The sequence below is a fragment of the Hippocampus bargibanti genome, linkage group LG05 (genome assembly GCF_051943395.1).
Source record: "Hippocampus bargibanti isolate YZ-2025 linkage group LG05, ASM5194339v1, whole genome shotgun sequence".
Lineage (NCBI taxonomy): Eukaryota > Metazoa > Chordata > Actinopteri > Syngnathiformes > Syngnathidae > Hippocampus > Hippocampus bargibanti.
Genome location: NC_142738.1, coordinates 2,374,571 through 2,395,253, shown reverse-complemented (window position 1 = coordinate 2,395,253; position 20,683 = coordinate 2,374,571). Strand labels below are relative to the sequence as shown.

The 20,683-nt window shown below is 40.7% G+C and overlaps 1 protein-coding gene across 11 annotated transcripts; it reads right to left on the bottom strand.

Moving 5' to 3' along the window:
- Positions 1-361: 361 nt before the first annotated feature.
- On the bottom strand, positions 362-20,507 carry hdac10 (histone deacetylase 10). Of its 11 annotated transcripts, none has more exons than XR_016115003.1 (19): positions 20,185-20,507; positions 19,569-19,703; positions 19,404-19,515; positions 19,152-19,249; positions 18,970-19,074; positions 18,009-18,077; positions 17,817-17,943; positions 16,644-16,709; positions 16,505-16,564; positions 15,600-15,689; positions 11,085-11,191; positions 10,944-11,011; positions 9,083-9,308; positions 8,920-8,980; positions 3,197-3,278; positions 2,278-2,335; positions 1,880-2,154; positions 1,341-1,500; positions 362-421 (listed from the first exon to the last, which is right to left on the bottom strand). XR_016115003.1 is itself a non-coding variant. In XM_088996577.1 (19 exons), the coding sequence occupies exons 1-19, from the start codon at positions 20,241-20,243 to the stop codon at positions 4,981-4,983; spliced, it is 1,986 nt and encodes a 661-aa protein (XP_088852703.1). In that variant the 5' UTR covers positions 20,244-20,493; the 3' UTR covers positions 4,781-4,980. The 11 variants fall into 11 exon arrangements, 9 of the variants coding, with proteins under 9 accessions (XP_088852703.1, XP_088852705.1, XP_088852704.1 ...); XM_088996577.1 differs by lacking the exons at positions 362-421; positions 1,341-1,500; positions 1,880-2,154; positions 2,278-2,335; positions 3,197-3,278 and adding exons at positions 4,781-5,009; positions 5,923-6,082; positions 6,462-6,735; positions 6,847-6,903; positions 7,763-7,845 and having other exon boundaries at positions 20,185-20,493; XM_088996579.1 differs by lacking the exons at positions 362-421; positions 1,341-1,500; positions 1,880-2,154; positions 2,278-2,335; positions 3,197-3,278 and adding exons at positions 4,781-5,009; positions 5,923-6,082; positions 6,462-6,735; positions 6,847-6,903; positions 7,763-7,845 and having other exon boundaries at positions 8,920-8,956; positions 20,185-20,492.
- Between the last annotated feature and the right edge of the window lie 176 nt (positions 20,508-20,683).

Below are 20,683 nucleotides of genomic sequence, written 5' to 3'. Positions count from 1 at the left end.
CCATAAAGATGCCTTGGTTTTATAATATATTATAATTTTATAATAAATATAATATTACTGTACCCCCCCCTCCCAACAAATACACACAGACACCATAACACCCTTTCCTCCAGTCAAATGCACATGAACAATTTTAATTTTGTATAAAAAGTTGAGTCATAAATATTATTTTTTCAAACATTAAAAAAAATAAAATAATCGTGGCCAAATTGAGTCAAAAATATATTTTTTTAAAGATAAAACAAAAGATAATCCCGGCAGTACAGTGGTCTTGTGGTTAGCATTTGTGCCTCACAATTCCGAAGCATTATGTTTGAGCCTGGGGGGGCTTCTTGTGTGGCGTTTTCAAGCACATCTTTGAAATTAAACGGGAAGGAATATAGAATGTAGATTCAGTTGTCCTCGCCTCCGCTTTCTTGGACTGTTTTGATGAGGAAAAATAAGACAGTTTATACATATTAACAAAATGGAAAATAAACAAACAATTAATCAATAAACCAATAACCGGTACGTTGGATCAATAAATAATCAACTGCCACGAAAACGAATTGAGGAAAAAAAATGTCTTTAACTCATTCACTGCCATTCTTAAATTTATTCAGGAATTAAAAATATGACATAGAGCGCCTTTCCCGAATTTGTTCGGGTTTTGGTTTTTCATGCTTGGGTGCCGATAAAGCGCTGGTCAGACCTCTGGCAATGTTTTTCACTTCCACGAAGGAGCAGCATTTCCTTTTTTTCATGTTAGGGCTTTGTTACAGCTTCAAGCTGTTGTTAAACTGCAACAGAAACTACCAATACGTAGGAATTGCATTGTATTTTTGTACAGCAGCCCCCATTTCAAGCTCGCATAACTCCAGACCCATATCATTTAGGAATGAACTCTTTTTTTTCTGATTAAAATAATAATAATAATAATATTAATAATAATAATAATAACATTTCATTTTAAGCACCTTTCAAAGCTCTCAAGGATACTTTACATTCACAGACAAGCATAGGTACTATAATAAATAAAATACAATCACAAATAAAATACAATAAATAAAATACAGGTATAAATAGAAACAAGAGAAAGAGATACACAGAAAATGCGATTTTAAATAGGTGGTTTTGAATGTTTATGTAGTCCTAAAACTCATTATTCTGTAGGCCCTGGAATTCAAGTGATAATGACAAAAGCCCTGGCACTGGAGTGGGCACATTTTTTGCCCATTGTCTGGCAGTCAATGAGTTAATGAATGCTGATCAACTTCAATTGTGTTTTTTATTTTTATTGTTGACCTGCCCCCTTAAGAAAAGGAAAAAAAGTCAACAACGGCATCTTATTTTGCATTCACCTGAATTCCTCAGCAGCATCCAGCGGGCCTGAAGGCCAACTCTCAAACGCTCCAATCCCTCGACATCTTCAGCCACTGGAGGAAGAAGTTGACCCAGAGACGGCACCGGACTCCCAGAGATGGACGACGCCGTCGGCTTGACCAACGCTTTACCGTCCTCCTGAAATGGAGCCCATTAGTTCATTTTAAAGCTTGGAAAATTGTGTTTAATGGGGACCTGGGAACGGATTATTCTCATTTTAATGGTTTCCTATAGGAAATTATTTTTTGGGATACACACTTTTCGCCTTACGCACTCTGTCTGGGAACCAATTAAGTTCGTAAGCCAAGGTATCACTATAATAATAATAATAATAATAATAATAATAATAATAATAATAATAGTCATACATTTAATTTTCAAGCGCCTTTCAAAGCTCTCAGGGACACTTTAAAGTCACAGACAAGCATCGAACTAAAAACAGATAAAATAATAAATAATAATAATATTAATAAATCAAATACAATCATACAATTATGAACAATTTCATTCTCCTCACCTGCAAGAGTGCAAGCAGGTGACCCCGAGCCAGCCCCTGCAACAGACTAGTCAGCTGCAGCCACGCGGCCTCACCTGGACCGCCTGCGCCGGGATTTTGCGCCAAGAGCACCAGAGCGGGGTCGTACTCGTAGGCGAGAGGCTGAAGAAGGCCCAATGTGGCCTGCGCCAACGCTGACGCGTCCACGCAGCCATTCTTCAGGCGCACGGAGATGTTATGTTGACCGCCCGGCTCTTCTGCCAGCCTCTTGGCTGATGTGTACCGCAAGTGTGGTCCTAAAACGGCAACATGGGCAATCATGATGATTGATGGGTTGGTTATACAATAGCTCCCCCGGTTCATTACTAGGGGGAGAGGGAAAAAGGGGGTGGTGATTACAAATTCGGGATGATATTCACCCATCTTCTGGCAGGTGACACGGGACTCCAACGCCTCCTAAACATACAACCAAAACGCCTGGACAAAAAAGGGGAGGTCGGGGGGGGTCAAATGACTTTCTAGTGTCAATCCGCTGACGGTTTTAAAGGACAACCGACGTCACTTATTTGTTCCCTAACTGACATCATAAAAACGTTTTATAGCATCTAAAATACCCAAAACACGCAGGCTGATATTTTTAATCAAATGCAAAACACCAATAAAAAATGACTTAAAAGTGTCCAAAATCAGCAAAAAAAATGAGCTGCGAATTGGGCATTTTCAGAAAGTCCCGCCCCTAGTTCGTGACGTCTTGCATTGCTGGAGAATCCAAACAATGGCTTCAGATTCGGAGAATATGCTTTCTTGTATACATATACATTCAGTTATGAATATGATTCAAATAGTTCTGAAGAGGAAAGCATACATGTTTGCAAGTGATTAAAGAATGTATTCCATGCCATTTTGAGGCAACATCGGGGGGGGAATCGATTACCAGAAAAGAGGCACAAAATGGCGACCTCCTGTTGCCACCTTCGTTTCCACAGGCTGATAAATTCCTTATATGGAGCTTGGATGCCCTCTTCCGGCGGCTTTTGGGTGCAACACGCTTCTCAGACCAAACATGGACAGGAAAATCCATTGACGTGATGGAAGGACTGCAACAATGTCTTTTTTTCGATTAGGGGCGTTCCTTTAGTGACGTCACGTACGGACTCGTCACCAACTTAAAAACAAGACTTCCTGAATATTCAGAGCGAGTCTTAAAAGGTAAAATATAGCTATATGCGGTGGAATCTTATTGAAAATACGCTCAGTAGAAGTCATTTAAAGCCATTTTACAAATTATGGACACAACTTGTCCGGAGACGTCGCTTGTCCTTTAAATCCACCATTACCGTTGTTTGAGAGCGGTCGCATGCGAGACGACGGTCTCCACTGCAACGGAGACGTCACGGACCAAGGCCAAGCCGTTGCGGATCTGCTCAGGGGGAAATGGAATGTCAAAGGGCATGGAAGTGATAGCTTTCGCTACTTGTATTAGCCACACTTTTAGGTGCCATGAAATGTCAACGGTTAATTTTTCCCTGAATCCGATTTTTTTTTAATAAATGATTTTGATTTTTACGTGCCTTTCAAAACTCTCAAGGTCACTTTACAGTCACAGGATAAGTTTTTTCTGTGGGTGAGCAGCGGCAGCCACACGCGTCAGCTTTCACAAGTAACTCAAATAGAATAGTAAGACAAAGAGATAGAAAGCTAGCTAGCAAGCTTTTTGTAATGGGGACAAGCTTTTCAGACAGTGTTTAATAAATAAATAAATATGTCAAATATACAGTAATATATATATATATATATATATATATATATATATATATTATATATATATATATATATATATATATATAGTGAATGCTGGCGAGAATGGCTGCCGCTGCTCACCCGCACACACAAAAAAATGTTTCTTATCCCGTGACGAAAGTGTCCTTGAGAGTTTTGAAAGGCACTTAGAAATTACATTTATTTTTACAGTGATACCTTGGCTTACGAACTTAATTGCTTGCTTAATTGTGTGTAAGGTTGAAAAGTGTGTATTCCAAACATTAATTTCCCATAGGAATAATCCGTTCCCAGGTCCCCAATAAAAACTAATTTTCTACTAAATAAGCCTTAAAACTACACAAAAATATACCTTATTTTATGAATAATAAATGTGCTATTGTATTGTAATAAACGGATTATTCTCATTTTAATGGTTTCCTATGGGAAATGAATGTTTGGAAGACACACTTTTTACCTTACACACACTTTCTGGGAATCAATTGAATTTGTAAGCTGAGGTATCACTGTATATAGAAAAGTAAAATAATAAATATACTGAAAATGATATACATATTATAAAAATAAAACAATTAATAATATAATACATCAATTTTGCTAGCCAGTGAGTGTTTCGTTTAAGTTCGCTGAATTTTTAAAAGACTTTTTGAGCAGCGGCAGCCACACAGGCCAGTCTTCACTCAACCCAGAAGTAACTCAAATAGAAAGACAACTAGCTAGCTAGCTACCTAGCTAGCTAATAGACAGCTAGACAGCTATTAGATAGCCAAATAGCTAGCTAGATAGCTAGTAGCCAGTTAGTAGATAGCTAATAGATAGCCATTCGATATCTATTAGATAGCTCGGCAAATATCTAGCTAGATAGCTATTAGATAGCTAGCCAGATAGATTAAGTGAAGTATATCTGAAGGCCAACTCCAGAATTTGGTGCCGTGAGGCAAATTGGCGTAAGGCCATAAAGGAGCCTTGGTTATATAATATATTATAATTTTATATTATAATATAATATTACTGTACCCCGCCTCCCAACAAATACACACAGACACCATAACACCCTTTCCTCCAGTCAAATGCACATGAACAATTTTAATTTTGTATAAAAAGTTGAGTCATAAATATTATTTTTTCAAACATTAAAAAAAATAAAATAATCGTGGCCAAATTGAGTCAAAAATATATTTTTTTAAAGATAAAACAAAAGATAATCCCGGCAGTACAGTGGTCTTGTGGTTAGCATTTGTGCCTCACAATTCCGAAGCATTATGTTTGAGCCTGGGGGGGCTTCTTGTGTGGCGTTTCAAGCACATCTTTGAAATTAAACGGAAGGAATATAGAATGTAGATTCAGTTGTCCTCGCCTCCGCTTTCTTGGACTGTTTTGATGAGAAAAATAAGACAGTTTATACATATTAACAAAATGGAAAATAAACAAACAATTAATCAATAAACCAATAACCGGTACGTTGGATCAATAAATAATCAACTGCCACGAAAACGAATTGAGGAAAAAAATGTCTTTAACTCATTCACTGCCATTCTTAAATTTATTCAGGAATTAAAAATATGACATAGAGCACCTTTCCCGAATTTGTTCGGGTTTTGGTTTTTCATGCTTGGGTGCCGATAAAGCGCTGGTCAGACCTCTGGCAATGTTTTTCACTTCCACGAAGGGGCAGCATTTCCTTTTTTTCATGTTAGGGCTTTGTTACAGCTTCAAGCTGTTGTTAAACTGCAACAGAAACTACCAATACGTAGGAATTGCATTGTATTTTTGTACAGCAGCCCCCATTTCAAGCTCGCATAACTCCAGACCCATATCATTTAGGAATGAACTCTTTTTTTTCTGATTAAATAATAATAATAATAATAATAATAATAATAATAATACATTTCATTTTAAGCACCTTTCAAAGCTCTCAAGGATACTTTACATTCACAGACAAGCATAGGTACTATAATAAATAAAATACAATCACAAATAAAATACAATAAATAAAATACAGGTATAAATAGAAACAAGAGAAAGAGATACACAGAAAATGCGATTTTAAATAGGTGGTTTTGAATGTTTATGTAGTCCTAAAACTCATTATTCTGTAGGCCCTGGAATTCAAGTGATAATGACAAAAGCCCTGGCACTGGAGTGGGCACATTTTTGCCCATTGTCTGGCAGTCAATGAGTTAATGAATGCTGATCAACTTCAATTGTGTTTTTATTTTTATTGTTGACCTGCCCCCTTAAGAAAAGGAAAAAAAGTCAACAACGGCATCTTATTTTGCATTCACCTGAATTCCTCAGCAGCATCCAGCGGGCCTGAAGGCCAACTCTCAAACGCTCCAATCCCTCGACATCTTCAGCCACTGGAGGAAGAAGTTGACCCAGAGACGGCACCGGACTCCCAGAGATGGACGACGCCGTCGGCTTGACCAACGCTTTACCGTCCTCCTGAAATGGAGCCCATTAGTTCATTTTAAAGCTTGGAAAATTGTGTTTAATGGGGACCTGGGAACGGATTATTCTCATTTTAATGGTTTCCTATAGGAAATTATTTTTTGGGATACACACTTTTCGCCTTACGCACTCTGTCTGGGAACCAATTAAGTTCGTAAGCCAAGGTATCACTATAATAATAATAATAATAATAATAATAATAATAATAATAATAATAGTCATACATTTAATTTTCAAGCGCCTTTCAAAGCTCTCAGGGACACTTTAAAGTCACAGACAAGCATCGAACTAAAAACAGATAAAATAATAAATAATAATAATATTAATAAATCAAATACAATCATACAATTATGAACAATTTCATTCTCCTCACCTGCAAGAGTGCAAGCAGGTGACCCCGAGCCAGCCCCTGCAACAGACTAGTCAGCTGCAGCCACGCGGCCTCACCTGGACCGCCTGCGCCGGGATTTTGCGCCAAGAGCACCAGAGCGGGGTCGTACTCGTAGGCGAGAGGCAGAAGAAGGCCCAATGTGGCCTGCGCCAACGCTGACGCGTCCACGCAGCCATTCTTCAGGCGCACGGAGATGTTATGTTGACCGCCCGGCTCTTCTGCAGCCTCTTGGCTGATGTGTACCGCAAGTGTGGTCCTAAAACGGCAACATGGGCAATCATGATTGATGGGTTGGTTATACAATAGCTCCCCCGGTTCATTACTAGGGGGAAAAAGGGGGTGATTACAAATTCGGGATGATATTCACCCATCTTCTGGCAGGTGACACGGGACTCCAACGCCTCCTAAACATACAACCAAAACGCTGGACAAAAAAGGGGAGGTCGGGGGGGGTCAAATGACTTTCTAGTGTCAATCCGCTGACGGTTAAAGGACAACCGACGTCACTTATTTGTTCCCTAACTGACATCATAAAAACGTTTTATAGCATCTAAAATACCCAAAACACGCAGGCTGATATTTTTAATCAAATGCAAAACACCAATAAAAAATGACTTAAAAGTGTCCAAAATCAGCAAAAAAAAAATGAGCTGCGAATTGGGCATTTTCAGAAAGTCCCGCCCCTAGTTCGTGACGTCTTGCATTGCTGGAGAATCCAAACAATGGCTTCAGATTCGGAGAATATGCTTTCTTGTATACATATACATTCAGTTATGAATATGATTCAAATAGTTCTGAAGAGGAAAGCATACATGTTTGCAAGCGATTAAAGAATGTATTCCATGCCATTTTGAGGCAACATCGGGGGGGGGATCGATTACCAGAAAAGAGGCACAAAATGGCGATCTCCTGTTGCCACCTTCGTTTCCACAGGCTAATAAATTCCTTATATGGAGCTTGGATGCCCTCTTCTGCGGCTTTTGGGTGCAACACGCTTCTCAGACCAAACATGGACAGGAAAATCCATTGACGTGATGGAAGGACTGCAACAATGTCTTTGTTTTGATTAGGGGCGTTCCTTTAGTGATGTCACGTACGGACTCGTCACCAACTCAAAAACAAGACTTCCTGAATATTCAGAGCGAGTCTTAAAAGGTAAAATATAGCTATATGCGGTGGAATCTTATTGAAAATACGATCAGTAGAAGTCATTTAAAGCCATTTTACAAATTATGGACACAACTTGTCCGGAGACGTCGGTTGTCCTTTAAATCCACCTTTACCGTTGTTTGAGAGCGGTCGCATGCGAGACGACGGTCTCCACTGCAACGGGGACGTCACGGACCAAGGCCAAGCCGTTGCGCATCTGCTCAGGGGGAAATGGAATGTCAAAGGGCATGGAAGTGATAGCTTTAGCTCCTTGTATTAGCCACACTTTTAGGTGCCATGAAATGTCAACGGTTAATTTTTCCCTGAATCCGATTTTTTTTTAATAAATGATTTTGATTTATACGTGCCTTTCAAAACTCTCAAGGTCACTTTACAGTCACAGGATAAGTTTTTCTGTGGGTGAGCAGCGGCAGCCACACGCGTCAGCTTTCACAAGTAACTCAAATAGAATAGTAAGACAAAGAGATAGAAAGCTAGCTAGCAAGCTTTTTGTAATGGGGACAAGCTTTTCAGACAGTGTTTAATAAATAAATAAATATGTCACATATACAGTATATATATATATATATATATATATATATATATATATATATATATATATATATATATATATATATATAGTGAATGCTGGCGAGAATGGCTGCCGCTGCTCACCCGCACACACAAAAAAATGTTCTTATCCCGTGACGAAAGTGTCCTTGAGAGTTTTGAAAGGCACTTAGAAATTACATTTATTATTACAGTGATACCTTGGCTTACGAACTTAATTGCTTGCTTAATTGTGTGTAAGGTGAAAAGTGTGTATTCCAAACATTAATTTCCCATAGGAATAATCCGTTCCCAGGTCCCCATAAAACATAATTTTCTACTAAATAAGCCTTAAAACTACACAAAATATACCTTATTTTATGAATAATAAATGTGCTATTGTATTGTAATAAACGGATTATTCTCATTTTAATGGTTTCCTATGGGAAATGAATGTTTGGAAGACACACTTTTTACCTTACACACACTTTCTGGGAATCAATTGAATTTGTAAGCTGAGGTATCACTGTATATAGAAAAGTAAAATAATAAATATACTGAAAATGATATACATATTATAAAAATAAACAATTAATAATATAATACATCAATTTTGCTAGCCAGTGAGTGTTTCGTTTAAGTTCGCTGAATTTTTAAAAGACTTTTAGTTGAAGCCGCTTCAACTACATGAGTAAGTCGTAAAGTAAGCAGCTCATGTTTGAAAAAAATATTTGGAACGTACCTCATTCTTGAGCAGTTTCTCCACAAGCGCAGCGAGACTGGAAAACGTAGAGACGGCATCGCTATCGATTGGTCGGTCGGAGCGGGAAAGATAATCAATAAAATTGAAATATTCCACTTTGGATTGTTAGTTTAAGACAAAAAAAAAAAAAAAAGGATCGCACTTTACTGAGAGCGATTCGGAATGAGGCGCCGCGCTGAAGCGTTCGCATCCGTCGGGACAGGTCACGTCGTCGGGAATCAACGCCGCCGTGCGGACGGGAGGCGCGATGTACTTCTGAGGCTCGGGCCAGGTGATGGCGGCGTTTTTGCCATCAGCTGAATCTCCACTTTGAAGCGTTTCTTCTCGCTTGAAGCGCTTTGTGCTGACTTCTGAGGGGGCTGCTTCAGCTAAAGGAATTGACAAAAAAACAAACAAACAAACAAACAAACAAACAACAACATAGGTTGGGAAAATAAAGTTGTGTTGAGTAGTTATGGCTTCCCTGTTCAAAGAAAAATGGCGCTAAGAAGTGTGATAGCCGAGCAAGGTGTGTTTCTAGAATAATGGCATACCGAGCAAGAGTATTATTAATAATAAGAATCTTCTTTATAATAATACATTTAATAATAATAATAACAATAACAATAATAATAATAATCACAACAACAATTATAATAATCACAATAATAATTGTAATAATAATAATAATCACAATATTAATAATAATCACAATAATAATGATAATAATCACAATAATAATAATCACAATATTAATAATAATCACAATAACAATAATAATAATCATCATCATCACAATAATAATCGTAACAACAACAATAATAATAATACTAATAATACTACTACTAATACTAATAATAATAATAATAACAATAATAATAACAATAATAATAATAATAATAATAATAATAATAACAATAATAATAATAATCACAACAACAATTATAATAATCACAATAATAATTGTAATAATAATAATAATCACAATATTAATAATAATCACAATAATAATGATAATAATCACAATATTAATAATAATCACAATAACAATAATAATAATAATCACAATAATAATAATCATCATCATCACAATAATAATCGTAACAACAACAATAATAATAATACTAATAATACTACTACTAATACTACTAATAATAATAACAATAATAATAATAATAATAATAATAATAATAATAATAATAATAATAATAATACTAAACTTTAATTACTAAGCGCCTTTCAAAATTCTCAAGCACTTTACAGTCACGGGATAATATCGTTCTAGTTGGCTGGCTATCTATCTATTGGCTATCTATTAGCTAGTTAGCTAGTTTTCTATTTATTTGAGTTACTTTCGGGTTGAGTGAACGCTGGCGCGTGTGGCTGCCGCTGATCACCCACAGGAAAACTGATCCTGAGACTGGAAAGTGAACTTGAAAGTTTTGAAAGGCGCTTATAAATGAAATGTATTATTATAAGAACTCTTTTTTTTGGTGTGCGGATGAGCAGCGGCAGCCATGCGCGCCAGCGTTCACTCTCCCCGAAAGAAACACAGCAGCAAAGTTATGAAAACAAGAGGAAAGGAAAGAAAGAAGTAGAAAAACAAAACACGGAAATTGCTATAAAGGCAGCCACTCTCGCGGCGCCATCTCGAAGTCAAAAATATTTGTATTCTTTTTTTTTAATGCATTGTCCTCTTTTGTCACATTTTTTAACATTTAAAATGAACACTCGAGAGTACAGCTAGCTTTCTCTCTATTTGAGTAACTTCTGGGGTGACTGGCGTGTGTGGCTGCCGCTGCTCACCCACAGAAAAACTTATCCTGTGACTGTAAAATGACCTTGAGAGTTTTGAAAGGCGCTTATAAATCAAACGTATTATTATTAAAAAAAAAACTAAATAACAAATAATATGACAACACAAAGACACAGAGAGTCATTCATTCTTCAGCACTTGCTGTACCCTCTTTGTGACATGAAGCATGAACGTTTGTCTCAACAAAAACGGTATTTACAACTCATACCGGCGTTCCCGAGACTGGTCCAATACTTGCGATGAGCTGCGCGTACACACTGAATGGACTCCAGTGCGCTGAAAGACAAAAACAATACCACTCGTAAAAGTCGACGGACAAACTCAGACTGGCGACGCGGCGCTGCCGAACCTTCGACGGGGGCCTCCGAGTTCGCCGGGACGAGGCGGCGGATCGCCGAGGAGAGTTTGAACAGTTACGCACACGGATTGACTGAGCGAAGTCAAGTTGTATCCACCCTGGGAAAACATTGGGATGTTAGGTTTAAATCACAGGTGTCAAAGTCAAGGCGCGCGGGCCAAATCCGGCCCGCCACCTCATTTTATTCGGCCCGTGAAAGCAAATCAAACTTGTGAAATTCAATAATGCTTGCTAGTCCAAAGCCGAAATTTCAAATTTATATACAGTCATATATTTTTATGTACTTTATACTATATTATATATAGTCATAAGTCATATATAAATCATAATTGCTGTCAATCATAAATTCTTCAATTGCTGCTGTGGACTGCAAATTTCCCCATTGCGGGACGAATAAAGGTATTCTCAGAATCAGAATCAGAATCAGAATCAGAATACCTTTATTCGTCCCGCAATGGGGAAATTTGCAGTCCACAGCAGCAATTGAAGAGGGATGGGGTTGGGGTGGGAGTGAAAGGATAGAAAACAAGATATTCTAAGCATAACAAAATAAAAATATCAACTGTATACTGTGCAAATGTAGATGTGCAAAAACCGTTCTATAAACAAGACTGTACATAGTGCAGAATCAAGAGATGCATTTAGATATATTGCAACAACCCATATTTACAAGTGTCCAGTTTTTTTTTTTTTTTTTTTTTTTTTTCACATGTGATCATTGGGAATTGTGAAGCCTGACAGCAGTCGGTAGGAACGAGCGGCGGTACCTCTCCTTCTTGCAGCGCGGGTGTAATAGTCTCTGGCTAAAGGAGCTACCCAGAGCTGTCAGGATGGGCAGGAGGGGGTGGGAGGGGCTGTCCGTCATAGCTTTTAGTTTAGCTAGCGTCCGTCTGTTGCCCACCTCCTCAAGAGAGTCCAGCGAGCAGCCCACGACAGAACTGGCCCGCTTGACAAAGCGCTCCAGTCTTTTTCTGTCCCGGGTGGTGATGCTGCCTGACCAGCAGACAATGCCATAGTGGATGGCTGATGCCACCACAGAGTCATAGAAAGTCTTTAGGAGTGACCCCTGAACTCCAAAAGACCTCAGTTTCCTGAGGAGGAAGAGGCGACTCTGTCCCTTTTTGATTAGGGCATCCGTGTTTGTTGTCCAGTCCAGTTTATTGTTGAGAGTAACACCCAGGTACTTGTAGGAGGTCACCCTCTCAATGTCCGAACCCTGGATGTTCAATGGTGCAGGTGACGATTGTTTCCTGCAGAAATCCACCACCAGCTCCTTGGTTTTGCCAGTGTTGATCTGGAGGTGATTCTGCTGGCACCAGTCCACAAAGTCCTTTGTCAGTCCCCTGTACTCCCTATCGTCTCCCTCTGTAATGAGGCCGACAATAGCTGAGTCGTCAGAGAACTTCTGAAGGTGGCAGGTTGGGGTGTTGTAGTTGAAGTCCGAGGTGTAGAGGGTGAAGAGGAATGGAGCCAGGACTGTTCCCTGCGGCGCTCCGGTGCTGCAGAGAAGCCTGTCCGACTCACAGTTCTTTACCCTCACGTACTGTGGCCTGTTTGTGAGGTAGTCTGTAATCCAGGATGTGAGGTGATGGTCGACTCCGGCATGCTGCAGCTTGTCCCCCAGTAGACTGGGCTGGATGGTGTTGAAGGCACTGGAGAAATCGAAGAATGTGATCCTCACCGTGCTCCCAGCATTCTCCAGGTGCAGCAACGCCGTATGGAGGAGGTAGATGATGGCATCCTCCACACCGATGCTGGGCTGGTAGGCAAACTGCAGCGGGTCCAGCGATGAGCTTGCCAGCGGTCGCAGGTGGGCGAGGACGAGTCTCTCCAGCGTCTTCATCAGGTGAGACGTCAGCGCCACCGGTCTGTAGCTGTTGAGCTCTTTGGGGTTGGCAATCTTGGGCACTGGGACCAGGCATGACGTTTTCCACAGCTGTGGAACTCTGCCCAGCTTCAGGCTCAGGTTGAACAAGTGCTGGACAATGTCACACAGCTGGTCGGAGCAGGTCTTGAGGAGTCGGGAACTGATGTCATCCGGACCTGCTGCCTTCCTCACCTTCATCCTCCTCAGTTGGTTCCTCACCTGCGCAGTTGTGACAGACAGGCAGGAACCAGGAGGCAGAGTGGCGGCTGAGGGTGTGGCAACGGTTGGGAGGGCAGATGTTGGTTGTGGAAAGCTGGTCGTGGGAGGGGGCAGGGAGGGTAAGGCCACAGTGAGAGTTGGTGCAGGTGCAGCTACAGGTGAAGTTGACGGTGGGCCGGGGGCGGCTGGCGTCTTGTCAAACCGATTGAAAAAGCGGTTGATTTCATCTGCCCAGTCCTTGTCTTTTTCGTTCAATGTCACTGGGCTTTTGTGGCCTGAGATGTTTTTCAGGCCCTTCCAGACACCAGCGACATTGCTGGCTTGCAGCTGCTCCTCCAATTTCATCCTGTAGGCCTTCTTCCCCTCTCTGATCTTCCTCCTCAGTTGGATCTGCACGGCCTTCAGTTCCTCTCTGTTGCCCGACACAAAAGCCCTTTTCTTCTCCTTCAGGAGGACTTTTATGTCGGGATTAATCCATGGTTTGTTGTTGGCAAAACACCGCACAGTCCTGGTGGGTACGGTGTTTTGTTCACAAAAGTTAATGTAGTCTGTGATGGTGTTGGTGAGTGAGTCAATGTCTTCCCCATGAATCTCAGTAAAGAGCTCCCACCTGGTTGAATCAAAACAGTCCCGCAGAGCTTCTTCAGCTTCTGTGGACCATCTTTTGATCGTGCGGGTCACAGCTGGTTGCCTCTGGACAAGGGGTTTGTACACAGGCTGGAGATAAACCATATTGTGGTCTGCTCTTCCGAGAGGGGGGAGGGGGAGGGTTTGTATGCATCCTTGGCGTTTGAATAAAATAGGTCCAATATGTTATTGTCTCTGGTGGCACAAGTTACATACTGTGTGAATGTTGGGAGGGAGAATTTCAGGGAAATGTGATTGAAGTCCCCTGAGATGATAAACAAGGCGTTGGGGGACTGGGTTTGCAGCTTGTTTACAACAGATATGAGGGCATCGGAGGCAGCGCCGCCATTTGCCGTAGGGGGAATGTACGTCGTCACGGCTATGACGTGTGAGAATTCCCGTGGCAGGTAATGCGGCCGAAGGCTAACGGCTAGCAGCTCGATGTCCCGAGTGCAAAGTTTTTCCTTCACCGTGATGTGCCCAGGATTGCACCATTTGTCATTCACAAATACAGCAATCCCCCCTCCTTTCTGCTTACCGCTGCCTTCATTTCTGTCCGCTCGTACGAGTTGGAAGCCCTCCAACTCTGCGTGGGCGTCCGGAGTGATTGCCGAAAGCCATGTCTCCGTGACGAGTAGCAAGCTGGCTTTCCGGTACTCCCTCTGATGTCGCGTTAGCGCCGCCAGCTCGTCCATTTTATTTGGGAGCGATCTCACGTTCCCCATGATGACGGACGGGAGAACGTGTCGGTATTTCCTCGTTCTTTTGCGGCGATCTTTCCCGGCCCGACATCCTCGTTTCCTCCTCTTCAATTCATCGGGGATGTCTGGTGCGGCGGCCGCTAGTCCGCTATTAGCCCGCCACGCTAGTAGCTGGTCTCGACTGTAAACAATGGGATTCCGCGTGCGCGTGGATTCCCCGTTCACAGGAGCGATGAAAAAGTAAAAAATAACGGCGATGAGCAAAAGAAAAGATGCCCATCTCCTCTCCGTAGGTTTATGGAGCGAGATCAGGCAAAACAAAAACGGAAAAGTAAAGAAGTGAAAAAGTAGACAAGAAAGGGAAAGAGCTGCTGTGGAGGCAGCCACACAGGGGGGCGCCATCTTTATCTTCTGATTCTGATAATTCTGATTCTGATAATTATTTTTTACTTGAACTGGGTCACCATTGCCGGCTACTTAGCTAGCTATCTATTTGCTATCTATTAGCTGTCTAACTAGCTAGCTAGCGAGCTACCTATTAGTCATCTATTAGCTAGCTAGCTAACTTGACTCATTTCAGTTATTCCCGGTTGAACTGTGTCACCGTTGCTGGCTACCTAGCTAGCTATCTATTTGCTCTCTATTAGCTGTCTAACTAGCTTGCTAGCTATCTATTAGTTATCTATTAGCTAGCTAGCTAACTTGATCTATTTGAGCTATTTCTGGTTGAGTGAACACTGGCGCGTGTGGCTGCCGCTGCTCACCCACAGAAAAACTGATCCTGTGACTGTAAAGTGACCTTGAGCGTTTTGAAAGGTGCTGATAAATGAAATGTATTATTATTATTATTAAATGAAATGTATTATTATTATTAAATGAAATGTATTATTATTATAATTATTACAATTATTATTATTATTATTATTATTATTATTATTACAATTATTATTATTATTATTATATTACCTATTCCCTTCCCCAAATTTATAACGGCCCTCAAGAGGAAACCGTAACTACAATGTGGCCCGTGGAAAAAAAAAACGAGTTTGACACCCGTGGTTTAAATCGTCATGAGATGTTTTACGGACGCACCTCCAGCACGGCGCATAATTTTCCCTCGGCCAGATTCATCAGCAGGTGGGTAAGATGGGCGAAAATGTCAGGGGTGGCGTGCATTTCACCCTGGAAAAAAAAAAATCACGCCACCATTAAAGGACAACCGACACATAAGTTGCGTCCATAATTTGTAAAAATCACTTGAAATGACTTCGACTGAGCACATTTTACAAAGATTCCACGGCATATACGTAGCTATTATATTTTAAGTTTTAAGACTCGCGCTGAATATTCAAGAAGTCTTGTTTTTGAGTTGGTGACGATACTGACAGTGACGTCATGAAAGGAACGCCCCTGACCGAAAAAAAGACACACAATGCATTTTGGGTACTTTGTTTGGTCTGAAAACACAGTGTTGATCGCGAAATTAGAAGAAAAACACATAAATGATGCGATGGTGAATCATTGTGTGTTCCACCAAGACTACTATTTGATACTAGTTGACACAAATTCCCAGCAGACAAATCAGCCAATTTCCAACGGAGCTTGGGCGCCATCTTTTGCATTTTCTGGGACACCTCATTTCAGTCCAGATGCCATTGACGGCTCAAATTGATATGGAAGGACTTCTTTAATCGATTGCAAACATTTATGCTTTCCTCTTCAGAACTATTTGAATCATATTCATAACTGGATGAGTAACAAGAAAGCATCTTCTACGAATCTGAAGCCATTGTTTTGATTCTCGAGCAAGGCAAGACGTCCTTGCGTGACGTCACGAACAAGGGGGTGGGACCTACTGAAAATGGGCATTTTCGGTTTCAGTTTGAAGTCGTTTTTGGACACTTTAAGTCAATTTTTATTGGTGTTTTTGAGGCTACCGGTGGTGGTAAACGGGTTGCAAATGGCAATACGTGAAAGCACAACGGTGTATTAAATACCTCTGGGTCACCGATGGCTGAGTCAAATCCCGCACATACGAGCACCAACTGCGGGCAAAACTGTCACGAGAGAATCGGAAGAGTTTAGTCAAAGAAAAAAAGTGTCACGGTCGTTTTATATTCACGTCACTCGTCTCACCTCGTAGGCAACCGGTAGAAGAACGTGAAGGAAAGCAGCAAGGTAGTCGCTGTTTTCCATGCCAACCTGGAAATCGGACGGAAAAATGACAGAAAGCCGGAAAAGAGAGCAGATCAATGAAAATTTTGGTTTTGGGGCTATTTTGAAGGAGCACAAAAAATATATACAGTGATACCTTGGCTTACGAACTTAATTGGTTCCCAGAAAGTGTGTATTAGGCGAAAAGTGTGTATTCCAAACATTAATTTCCCATAGGAAACCATTAAAATGAGAATAATCCGTTCCCAGGTCCCAATATTATTATTATTAATAATAATAATAATAATAATAATAATAATGATTTTATTGTTCTTTTGACTTCAAGACGGCGCTGCAAGAGTGGCTGCCTTTCCAGCAACTCATGTATTTTGTTTTTCTACTTTCATTCCTTTCATAACTTTGCTGCTGTGAAAAGTAAATTTCTCCACTGCGAGACTAATAAAGGCAAATCCAATCCAATAATAATAATAATAATAATAATAATAATAATAATAATAATACATTTCTAAGCGTCTGTGTAAACTCTCAGTCGTACAGGAGTGGTCCATCGAGGAAAAGGTTTCTTCAGCCGTCATCTGTACTTCTTTGAAGGTGTCGGACGTTTCGCTTCTTATCCAAGAAACTTTGTCAGCAAACTAAAGTCTTTCTAAGCGTCTTTCAAAACTCTCAAGGTCACTTAACGTCACAGAATAAGTTTTTCTATGGGTGAGCAGCGGCAACCACACGCGTTAGCGTTCACTCAAATAGATAGCAAGCTAGCTAACGAGCGAATAGATAGCTAATAGTTAGCCAGCTAGATAGGTAGCCAACCAGCTTTATAGCTAGATAGCAGGCCAGGGAGCCAGATAGCATATAGCTAGCTAGTGAGATAGCAGTTTTTTTTGTTTTGTCTTTTGCTGTTTTGGAAATAAATAAAAAATTGCAATTCAACCATTTTTTAGTCTCAAAACAATCAAGCGGAATAGTATACATCTCCGAGATGTTCCTCGGTAAGAAATATTTGCAGGCCTAAAGGAACATCTGCCGCTAGAACCTTTCAAACTACAATAAAAAAGCATTTTTGTATTTTATCTTATTTTGGGGGAGTTTGTACAACAATGAGTCTTAAAAGCAACACCCCATCCTGTCACTAACCTCATTCCATGGTACGTTTATATTGTAGCCGGCACCTTTATCCTTGCCAACATTGTCATAGTCGGATTCTCTGAGTTGGGGCCAGAATTTCTGATGCTCATAGCGGTGCCAAGAGAAATAAAGCACGCTGTGAGAGAATAGCGGTGAGAGAAATTCTTATCAAATGTAAAGAAACCGGGTCAATGTGCATACCTTGGATCATCCTCAAATGCGTACTGGACCCCTTGACCGTGATGGATGTCCCAGTCGACTACCAATATCCTGAAAAGACGTTTAAAAGGGCATTAAAAGGGACAGACCGACAGATAAATAGATAAATATGCTAGGTAGCTAACTAGCAATATAGATCGACGAGGCTAGGTAGCTACACAGATAGGCTAGGTAGGTAGCTAGCTTAATATGGTAGGCTAGGTAGGCAGCTATCTTAATATGCTAGGCTAGGTAGGTAGCTAGCTTAATATGCTAGGCTAGGTAGGTAGCTAGCTAAATAGGCTAGGCCAGATAGATACATAGAGAGATAGACAGACAGACAGTTAATTAACCGACTACGTAGCTAGATAGGCTAGGTAAATAGCTAGCTAGATGGACAGATAGCTCGTTAGTTAGCGAGCCAGATAGGTAGGTAGCTGGTAGGTAGCTAGCTATATTTAGGTTGTAGTGTCAGGTATATATGTGGACAAATTAGAATGTTGAATGTATGTGTGACAAATTAACCATCTATCTAGCTAGTCACCTAGCTGGCTACCTCGCTAGCTAGCTATTAGCTGGATAGCTATCTATTAGCTAGCTAACTCGTTGAGCCAAAGATAGTGACTGTGGGCACCAGGTAGCAAGCACCTCCATCTACATTAGTAGCCTGTTCTAAAAATAGTGATTGGGCCACATCAATGTCAACAATCTTAGCTATCTATTAGCTAGCAATCCATTTGGTGATCTATTAGCTAGCTAGCTGTCTATCTATTTGAGTCACTTCCTGGTTGAGTGAACGCTGGCGCGTGTGGCTGCCGCTGCTCACCCACAGAAAAAAACTGATCCTGTGACTGTAAAATGACTTCGAGAGTTTTGAAAGGCGCTTAGAAATGAAATGTATTATTATTATTATTATTATTATTATTATTATTATTATTATTATTATTATTACACATTGTGTTACCTTTGAATTCCATACTTCTGTTGGGCGTATTTGGCTGCTATGGCGACATTGTTGAATACACAGAACCCATTGGCTTCTCCGCGCATGCTGTGGTGCCCTGGGGGTCTATTCATATTTTTTTTTTTTAAAACAGGGCAATATTAGTCAAATAAAACAGAGTGAGATGACCTCAAAGTTCTTACCTGACCAGAGCGATTCCATTTCTCACCCTCCCGGTCATCACGGCGTCTACAAGCTGTAGCGCGGCTCCCACTGCTAGCGTGGCGCAATGATAGCTGTTCTGTGGACGCAATCCGACTGTATATCAAACTCCTGATTGTTTTCATGGCTTTTTCACGAATGACAAAAAAACGCATGGTGACAATGACTCAAAGCCTCAATTTTGCTCAATTGCAAAATTTGTAAATGTTAAAAAAAAAAAAAATACCACGAACTGGATGAAAGTAGACTGCTCCATACCGCAGGGTGAACTCCCTCAGGTCTTCCAGCGACATGTACGGGGTCTTCTTCACTGCTTCCAGGTATTCCTTGCTAGAGCAATATCTCCTAATACTTCATGATTTATTATTTTTTTCGAGTAATGGGGGTTCAGGACTTACCAGTGAATCAGGAGAATGTCATCATCTGTAGCCTGCCGGACAGGTATGGAGGCACATCGGGCAACCAGATCGTTCTTGACCAATGCTTCATAACACGCAGTTAAACGCTCGGGCCTCTCGATTTCACAATCTGGACTGGAAGTGGAGGTTTAAATGGATAGCATGTATTTTTATGATGCTCTTAACACAACGCAGCTTACTTCTAATGTCGTCGAATAATTACAAACAAATCTAAACACATTTAAAAAAAGGGGAGGAGGAAGAAATTCCATTTTGGATACGTTCTTTCAACGCAACACCAGACAATGATACACATACGTTTAATATTTTATCAAAAGTAACACACATATTATCTTCACGTAAGTAAATCGGGAATAATAATACACAATTTAAAAAATGGGCTACGTTTCATGAAGAGGCACCAAACAACATCTGTTCACCAGTCACAGACTTTTTCGACAAACAAACAAACACAACTACACAGGCAATTGCTACAACTTTATCGTAAATAAAAGTAAAACGTTAACTCAATACATGACGGTGCTGGACTGTTGTGTCCAGTCGTACATTAATACAAATTAGTGGGTTAGCCAAGTGTCATCTCGCACGCACTTACTCTAACCACAGCAGATTGTAGCGAGTCATTTCCTCATCGTAAACCAAAGCGGTACCCATGTTGAATCTTGTCCCCTGGAAGGGCAAAAGCGAAGACTACGGAAACCGAAATAAAGTCTCACCGCGACTCCCTTGAAAACACCATTGAACACAGCGCTCTGTCCAACCTCTGAATGACGCGGGTTCGTTGTGTGACGTAACTTCCGGTGCGACTTGACCGCACATCGTTTTCAAGATTTTAAAAAAAATATCAAACGCGTTTCTTTGCAGGCTCCTTCTCATGTAGCCCCCATGAGCCGCATAAACAATAGCGAAATTGGAAATGCTCAATATGAATTTGGACACAAGGGCTCCGACCAAATTCATGTACCACGTCCTCCAAATATTTTTTTTCCGGCAGATTTGTATGGAATTGGACAGCGGGCGGGTTGCTACACGGAAGTTACGTCATGTAGTAGACCGAGTAATTTAGATGGAAAGTATCCATCTAACTCTAGCTA